This window comes from Salmo salar, chromosome ssa10 (assembly GCF_905237065.1).
Source record: "Salmo salar chromosome ssa10, Ssal_v3.1, whole genome shotgun sequence".
Lineage (NCBI taxonomy): Eukaryota > Metazoa > Chordata > Actinopteri > Salmoniformes > Salmonidae > Salmo > Salmo salar.
The window spans coordinates 96437982-96447257 of record NC_059451.1 but is presented as its reverse complement, the minus strand read 5'-3'; the positions used below and the strand labels follow the sequence as shown (position 1 = coordinate 96447257).

Here is a 9276-nt window from a genome sequence, read left to right as displayed (position 1 = left end):
GAAGCATGTGTGTTTAGTGAGTCTGCCAGATCAGAGGCAGTAGGAATGACCAGGGATGTTCTCCTAGATAAGTGCGTGAATTGGACCATTGTCATGTCCTGCTAAGAATTCAAAATGTAACAAGTACTTTTGGGTGTCAGGGAAAATGTATGGAGTAAAAAGTACATTATTTTCTTTAGGAATTTAGAGAAGTAAAAGTAAAAGTAGTCAAAAATATAATTAGTTAAGGAAACTACAGATACCCAAAAACGACTTAAGTAGTACTTGAAAGTATTTTTACTTAAGTATTTTACACCACTGCAGGAAGGAGTGTGCTGTAGTGCAATGGTTCAAATCCTGTTGTTGCATTCAATCACTATAATAAGTGATAAATAGGATTGGAGGTTGATTATATGGCAAGAAATAGTGACACCATCACTATCATTTGATGCATGAGCCTGTGATATCCTCAGATGTTCCTTCTCTTTTCCCTACATCCCTCAATTCCTCTCTCCACACCATCGCACTGTCCCTGTCAAACAAAAGGAAAATACAACTTCTGGTTGTCTTTGCTGAAACACATCTGAGAAGCATACTCTCCAGCATCAAATAGCAGAGCAGAGGTCAGTGAGAGAAAATAGGGAGATACAAAGTAATTGTTGTGTTGTCACCAGGGGATAAACTGGGACTTTAAATGTGGTGAAACTACCCAATGGGCCGGCCTCTCAGATCCAGGTAAAACCTACTCCTGGACTAAAAAGCTCAATGTTGAATCTTCAGAAACTGGCTTAATCTGGGACCAGGAAACCGGGCCAAAATGTATTGTTTTTCCATATTCATTTTTAAACAAAAATCTGAAGTACAGTATTGTATTTCACATTCCAAAGGCAATAAAACGGTTATTTCCAAGAATAGAATGTGTATAATTGGCCTACAATTCTTCTAACTAAGAAAAATCATTACCCATACACTGTATTTAGCAACCACAAACCCTCTGGGATAAATATGTGAAGATCAATACTTGCCTGCTATTTCTTTGAAGCCTGAGAGAACCGAAGACAGAAAGATATGAGATAGAGTATTTATGAACAGTAATGGAACAAACATTTGTCTACAGCCCAGGATCTGACAAAGTTGTGCTTTAAATGTATATTTGGACCTGTCTCATCTGTCATTCACATGTGTGTCAGCCCTATTGTCAGGAAGCAACTGTCACACATGCATATTCACAAAAGTGATATACAAGGAAAGAAAACAATGTGTGCTTATCATTACAGCATGGAGTGAGAATCTGTTGCGAATGGTCCTCATTAGATGTTTTGATTATGTTAAAGACAATGTGGAAAATAATAATAGGATTACAATATGCTGTATTAATGCCTTTCGCTTTTAAAGATTTTCCATGCCTTGTTCTTTTTAGGACCGATTTAGTTCTGTACCTGTTTGTTTGGTGACATGCTGAAACGTTGATTAATGTGCACTGTCCCTGTAAAAAATAAAATAAACTCAAACTCAAACTAAAGACTACTTTAATCCCCCAAAACTCTTTCCCTTCTCCTTTCATGTCTCTCTCACAGACATGGATACCCCCCTTGAAGTGGACGCCCAATTCTTTATCCCTCACGTCCATTCCGTTTTTCTCTCTCTTTCTCCATCCCTCTTACATATGCAGACACCACTCTTAAGAAGTCCCTCAGCCCCTCCTCCTTCTTCCCCTCCTTTCCTCCCTCCCTCTCTCTGTCACAGCTTCCCACACACCGAGGTGGGGCTTTCACCCCTCTCACCCTCTCTTCTCTCATCATTCTTATAACTCAGGATAGCAATGAGGTTAGCTGTGCTTACGTGTGCGGAGCCCTGCTGGCCATCTCCATGACCCCTGGGAACTATGCAAACCCCAGCGAGGAACCTTCCAGTGGGGTACAGAATCTGGGAGCTGCCTAGTAACTCCTAAAGCCTGCAGGGAACTGTGGGGAGAGGGGATAGAAGAGGAAGCATGCCCCTACCGATTTATCTTGCCTCCGCTGGACATCATGCTGCCCTGGCAGCTCAGGGAGTTGGAGAGGACGGTGAAGGAGGTGCAAAGGCTAAAGGAGACTGTGGAACAGCTGAAGAGAGCCTGCATGGAGTGCAAGATGAGCCAGAGGGAGAGAGAGAGAGAGAGGCTGGGGGACAGAAAGAGGGAGCAGGTGAGATTGGGAGACAGAGAGAGGGAGAAAGAGGGGGAGAAGAAGTCAGAGAGACAAGGGGGCAGAGAAAGGAAGATGGAGATGGAGAAGGACGGAGAGGGGGCAAGAAACAGGGAGAGAAAAATTGTGGAAGAGAGAGACGGAGTGGAAGAAAGGGCTATGGAGAATGAGAGAAATATTGTAGAGGAGAGAAAGAGAGAACGGGAGAAAGGGTGTGAGAGCGAATGGGAAAGGGAAAAGGAGAGCGATAGGGAGGAAAACAGGGAATGGGAGATAGAGAGGGAGAGAAAAATAGAATATGAGACTAAGAGAGAGGAAGAGGAGGAAAGGGAGACAGAGATGGAGAAAGAGAGCATTTTAGAAGGGGAGAGGGGGAGAGGGGGTGAGATAGACAGGGGAGTGGAAATGAAAGAGAGAGGTTATGGGAAACAAAGATGCAAACTGAGAAGGAGAGTCAGGGGGATAAGGTAAGGAAGAAGGAGCTGGAGACTGAGAGAAAGCGTGAGGGGGATAGAGAGAAAGAGGAGGAGAGAGGGAGGGGAAATAGAGAAGAGATCCAGGAGAAGGAAGAACATCAGGTGGTGATAGAGAGGGAGAGGGAGGGGAAGATAGAGAAGGAGAAGCAGAGTCAACATCCTTGGCAAGGGAAGGAGATAAAGAATGAGAAAAAGAAAGAGAGTGATCAAGAAAAGAAAGAGAGTGATCAAGAAGAGACCGGGAAGAAGATAGAGAAAGAGGTAGAAAAACTGTCCAAAGTGTGCAGAGAGACGGCATAGGGCCGGTGATGACAGATGATCAGGACACGACCTCACCTAGCCCAAGCACTGGTTTTAAACATGACTCTATCCCCAGACCTGACTCCTCAGGACCAGATCAAACATCAAACTCCATCCCTAGACCTGCCACCAATCCCAGCACAGGATCTAGCTCAGACACCAGCCGTGGATATATTTCAAGTCCTTCCTCCAGCTCAACCTCTAGCCCCAGATCTTCCTCCATCTCCAGCACAAGCTCCAGTCAAAGGACCATCTCCTCTTTACCTCGCCAGGGAGCCACCAGGTCTGACCCCATCACAACCCCAAGTTCAGGCACCAGCTATAGGACTGCCAGAACCAGCCCAAGTATCACAACAAGCACAAACCAAACAACCACCAGCTCATCAAAAAGGACTACTAGCCCAAAAAACAGACCTGTCCAGAAGCACAAGCCCAACCAAGCTAAACAGGCCGTCAGACCCAGACTTAAGCCCAGACCACCCAGCCCGACTAGCTCCTCCAGTTCAACGACCAGCTTCACTAGCCTCAGCTCATGGACCACCACCACCAGCTCCAGCCCTGCATGGACAAGGACAAAAACAACAACAGGACTCAGCACTAAACCTAAACCTAAACTAAAACCTAAACCAGGCCAAAAGCCTATTCCAGGCCTAAGACCTAAACCTGGACCAAAACAAAGGCCTGTCCTAAAGCCCAGCCCACCCAGCCCAACCAGCTCCTCCAGCTTCAACTCTAAGACCACTCTCAGAACTGGCTCAACATCAACCACTACTTGTAGCCTTAGCCCTGCAATCAGCTTTACAAGACCCAGTCTACAGTACACTAAGACAAGTACCAGCCAAATCAGCACCATGCCGGGACACTCTTCAGCCACCACCACTAGTCCTAGCTCAAAGATTACCAGCCCAAGCTACAGGACCACTAGTTCCAGCCCTGTGGCCAGCAGTAGCAGTAGCTCAACTCCAGAAACTACAACCTCCGCTAGACCTAGCCCAAGGACCACCAGTCCAAGCTCCAGAATTGGGTCCCGGTGGACCCCCAGACCTGGCCTAAAGCCAAAACCAGGCACAAGGCCTATTCCAGGCCCCAGACCCAAACCTGGACCAAAACCAAAGCCTGTCCTGAAGCTCAGACCATCAAGTCCAACTGGCTCCTCCAGCACCATTCCAGAGGCCAATCCCAGAACTGGTTCTCCTCCAGCCACCACCATTAACCTTAGCCCACAGACCATCAGTTCAAGCATCCAGGCCAGCTCTTCCAGCTCAAGTTCAACTCCAGAAACAACAACCACCACAAGCCCCAGCCCAAGGACTGGCTTCACTTCTCTCAGCTCAAGGTCCACTAGTACCAGCTCCAGCCCTGAGACGACATCTGTCCAAAACCCTGAACCCAACACAACAACTATCAGACCTAGGATTAAGCCCAGACCTGGCCTACAGCCCAGACCTGACCTACAGCCCAAACCCAGCCTAAAACCTGAACTACAGCCCAAACCAGGCCCAAAGCCTATTCCAGGCTTAAGGACTAAACCTGGACCACAATCAAAGCCCATCTTAAAGCCCAGACCACCCAGCCCAACCAGCTTCAATCCAAAGACCAGTAACATAACTGGTACAACTTTAACCCCCACCACTAGCCTCAGCCCTGGGATCAGAAGCCACAGTCGACAGACCATGACGACAAGCCAAAGTAGCACCACACCGGGCCACTCTCCAGGCACCACCCCAAAGATAACTAACCCAAGTTACAAGACCACTAGTTCCAGCCCTGGGGCCAACCTCAGCAGTAGCAGTACCCCAACTCCAGGAAATACTACCTCCGCTAGACCTAGCTCAAGGATCACCCATCCAAGCTCCAGAATTGGGTCCTGGTGGACTCGCAGACCCGGCTTAAAGCCCAAACCAGGCACAATAACTATTCCAGGACCCAGACCCAAACCTGGACCAAAGCTCAAACCTGCCTTTAAGCCCAGACCACCCAGTCCAACCAGCTCCTCCAGACCTGGCTCAACTCCAGACACCAAAACTAGCCTCACCCCAAAGACCAACAGTCCAAGCTCCAGGACTACCAGCTCCAGCACAGGGATTAGCTTTACCCCCAGTCCAGGCAGTCTCAGCAGAACCACACCAAGTCAATCTCCTGCAACCACCACTAGCTCTAGCTCAAAGATCACCAGTTCAAGGATCTGGACAGGCTCTTTCAGCTTAAGCATCATCACACTAAACCAAACCAAAACCACCACTAGCCCCAGCTCAATGACCAGCTTCACTAGCCTCAGCTCAAGGACCCCCAGCACCAGCATCAGTCCAGAGACAAATTCTGCACAACATCCTGAACCCAGCTCAACAATCACCAGACTTAGCATTAAGCCCAAACCTGGCTTAAAACCCAAACCAGACCAAAAGCCCAAGCCAGGCCCAAGGCCTATTCCAGGTCCAAGACATAAACCTGGACCAAAACTTAAACCTGTCCTGAAGCCCAGAACTGCTCCAAAGCCCTGGCCCAAAACCACCACCCAAGGTCAAAGGACCACTTCCCCCACACCTAGCCCCAAGACATCTAGTACCTCAAGCCAAAGGACCATGACCGACCCCAGCCCACAAATGACCGCAAGCCCTGGCTCAAGAACTACAAGACCTAACCAACAAACTACCCTCAGCTCTAGCTCAAAAACATCTTTAACACTAGCCGGAAAACAACCACTAGCCCTGGCACAATTACCACTACTATTGCCAGTCTAAAATGTAAGACCAGCTCAAACCAACAGACTAGCATAAACCCTAGCCCCAAAACTTCTACTACTAAACCCATCCCATTGGCCAACTCTGACCATAGTCCAACTACCACCAAACCTGAATCCTCTACCCCCAGCCCCATACCTGAGTCTTCCACCCCCAGTGTGAGAGAACTTCGTGTGAAGACCAGCCGGGTATCTGCTAGTCTGAATGGCACAAAGGACACAAGTGGAGGGCCAAAGGTTTTACAAGGAGGGCACCCAAAGGTCCTGCTCACGGAGAAGGACCAGGTAGGCAGCAAGACTGACAGAACAGGGAACCAGCCTCAAAACCCTGCACTGATTTCACCAGGAGGTAAGATAAATCAATTTTACTTTACCTGCTATTGTCTGCTATTTAAATGGATTATGATAATTACATTGCAGTTGATGAATACATACAGTTTAGTTTGAACTTAACGTTGATTCATGTGGACTCTTCCTGTAAAAATACAAATAAACTGAAAGTCAATCTTTCTTAAGGGTTCACTGAATCAAGCCATATCAAGCCATATTATGTACTGTTTGTTACCAGGTAGGCTATAGTAGATACCAAATGTGCTGACATTCATAGTAAGATAAAAAAAACGTGTAAACTTTATAGAATCCTGCTATACAGATATGACGATTAAAAATTCAGAATACTGTCTACGAAAACCCTATTGCTATCCTCAGTGATTAAGATAAATTATAAACTTCTATTGACACTCATTGCAAAGGTATTCAATACCTTTTGAACAACAAGGGCTGTTAAATATGATTGGTGTTTTCCTTGTTTACCATTTTGTTCTTTCTACTCCTGGATGACCCTTCAAAGACCAGTGAAAACATAAAACAAAAGTATACCATGTCACACACATGGTTATGGGCTTTAAAAAATAAGACACCTGTACCATGTCAGATATAGAGTTGAAATGTATTACATTTTGAGTTTGCATTCCAATATTACACTGCATATACATCACAGAAAACTGAAATATAACAAAGCTTTTTGACATAGAAACACAGCATTTTTGTCTGTTTAAAAAAAATATTAATAACATTCCACCCATGAGGCCAAATCGGGCACGTTCGGTCATTGACTGTAGGAAATGACCCGAACGTAGGCCTACAGAAAGGCCTACAGTAAGAAAGGCCTACAGTAAGAAAGGCCTACAGTAAGAACATTTGTGTTTGTGTTACGCGCCAAAGCACCTTTTTTCAGAAATGATGACAGGCTACTCTAATCTTGTTTTCTCATTCCACTATCCTTCCACTCAACAGTTACCATGGCACCCAGAGACTGCTCTGACCACATGGCCAAGGGGGAGAGGAACAGTGGGGTCTACCAAGTGACCCCTGACCCTAAGAATGTAACCATCGCAGTGTTCTGTGACATGGAGTCTCATGACGGAGGGTGGACCGTCATTCAGCTCCGTCAGGACGGCAGTGTGAACTTCAACAGGACATGGGCTGAATACCGGACGGGCTTCGGTAACATGAGGGCTGGGGAGTTCTGGCTGGGCAATGACCACATCCACCTCCTGACCCGACACAGGGAGATGGTCCTCAGGGCGGAGCTGGAAGACTTTAACAGAGTGAGGGAGTACGCAGAGTACAGGCTCTTCCGTGTGGCTGGCGAACGGCTGCGGTACCGCCTGTCTGTGGGTGGGTACTCGGGCACGGCGGGAGATGCACTTCAATTCAGCAAGAGTTACAACCACAACAACAGGTACTTTACGACTCCTGACAGGGACTATGACCGCTACCCTTCAGGGAACTGTGGGGCCTACTACAGCTCAGGCTGGTGGTTTGATGCCTGCATGGCTGCCAATCTCAACGGGAGATATTATGTGGGAAAGTACAAAGGGGTGAGGAACGGGATCTACTGGGGGACGTGGCATAATATATCTACAGAGTACTACCCAACAAATGACAGACAATCTTTCAAGACTGTCAGAATGATGATCAGGCCGAGAGGCTATGCAAAGTGAGCTAGACGGCTGGCTCTTCGTTTGGCGTACTCAGCTGTTGCAATTGTCAAACAGGGGGGATGGGAAACCCTATAAGGCCTCAGCAATTTTTCAATGGGTCCTTGACAAAAACAGGAAAAATATGTATTTTTTGAGGAGGAGCACTGTTTATTAATGTGCAAATGCAGACATTCAGATTGTACTGCTGTTTAATATTTGGGGTGTTTATAGTGGCTGTTGTTTAACAAGCAGTTTGAATATATTGTATCTTATTTACTCTTTGAAATATTATAGTGGGTCAACCGCTACATCTTCTTGATTTTTTTTTTCAATCGCTTTGGTGCTATTTTCTCAAGTATGTGGTACATTTTCTAAAATCTTAGAACAAAACTCCAAACTGCTAACACATTTAACACAGCAAGTATTTTATTCAAAACCTTTTACTGTGCATTCATTTTGTTTGGAGACATCTTTCACCACACAACCATTGATCCAAAATATAAGTTTACAGTGAAATACCATGATAACATTGATTTAATCACCAAAACACAACATAATGGTATTTGCTCAATTTAGTGGTTTTAACAACCAGTTAATTAAATAGCAAAATTTGCAAGATACATGGTCCAAAATTGCCCTTTGAATGTAATATTCATTACAGTACGTTACACTGTTTTAGCATTAGGTAATACACTTGCACTACCCATCACAATTGACAAAAAATCTAATTTCCATAATTTCTATCCAATGATCAAAGGTGTGATCAACTTTCAAAATCATTGATGCAAAAAATAAATATATTGTTCAGATACAATTACAACATAAACTCAGCAAAAAAGAAACGTCCCTTTTTCAGGACCCTGTCTTTTAAACATAATTCGTAAAAATCCAAATAACTTCACAGATCTTCATTGTAAAGGCTTTAAACACAGTTTCCCATGCTTGTTCAATGAACCATAAACAATTAATGAACATGCACCTGTGGAACGGTCGTTAAGACACAAACAGATGGTAGGTAATTAAGGTCACAGTTATGAAAACTTAGGACACTAAAGAGGCCTTTCTACTGACTCTGAAAAACACCAAACGAAAGATGCCCAGGGTATTGCTCCTCTGTGTGAACGTGCCTTAGGCATGCTGCAAGGAGGCCTGAGGACTGCAGATGTGGCCAGGGCAATAAATTGCAATGTCCGTACTGTGAGACGCCTAAAACAGCACTACAGGGAAACAGGATGGACAGCTGATCGTCCTCGCAGTGGCAGACCACGTGTAACAACACCTGCACAGGATCGGTACATCCGAACATCACACCTGCGGGACAGGTACAGAATGGCAACAACAACTTTCCGAGTTCCACCAGGAATGCACAATCCCTCCATCAGTGCTCAGAGAGGCTGGACTGAGGGCTTGTAGGCCTGTTGTAAGGCAGGTCCTCACCAGACATCACCGGCAACAACGTCGCCTATGGGCACTAACCCACCGTCGCTGGACCAGACAGGACTGGCAAAAAGTGCTCTTCACTGACGAGTTGCGGTTTTGTCTCACCAGGGGTGATGGTCGGATTCGCGTTTATCGTTGAAGGAATGAGCGTTACACCGAGGCCTGTACTC

At 45.9% G+C, this 9276-nt stretch overlaps 1 protein-coding gene across 1 annotated transcript; it reads left to right on the top strand.

Annotated features, from left to right (window-relative positions):
* The first annotated feature begins 2599 nt into the window (after positions 1-2599).
* LOC106561343 (fibroleukin-like) lies at positions 2600-8492 on the top strand. The gene is made up of 3 exons (XM_045688741.1): positions 2600-2902; positions 5607-6030; positions 6978-8492. The coding sequence occupies exons 1-3, from the start codon at positions 2600-2602 to the stop codon at positions 7685-7687; spliced, it is 1437 nt and encodes a 478-aa protein (XP_045544697.1). The 3' UTR covers positions 7688-8492.
* Positions 8493-9276: the final 784 nt, after the last annotated feature.

Coding starts and splice junctions, on each gene's coding strand:
- LOC106561343 (XM_045688741.1), top strand. CDS start 2,600: ATGCAAACTGAGAAGGAGAGTCAGGGGGATAAGGTAAGGAAGAAGGAG. Junction 2,903..5,606: donor GGAAGAAGATAGAGAAAGAG/GTAGAAAAACTG, acceptor CCTCAGCTCTAG/CTCAAAAACATCTTTAACAC. Junction 6,031..6,977: donor TGCACTGATTTCACCAGGAG/GTAAGATAAATC, acceptor TCCACTCAACAG/TTACCATGGCACCCAGAGAC.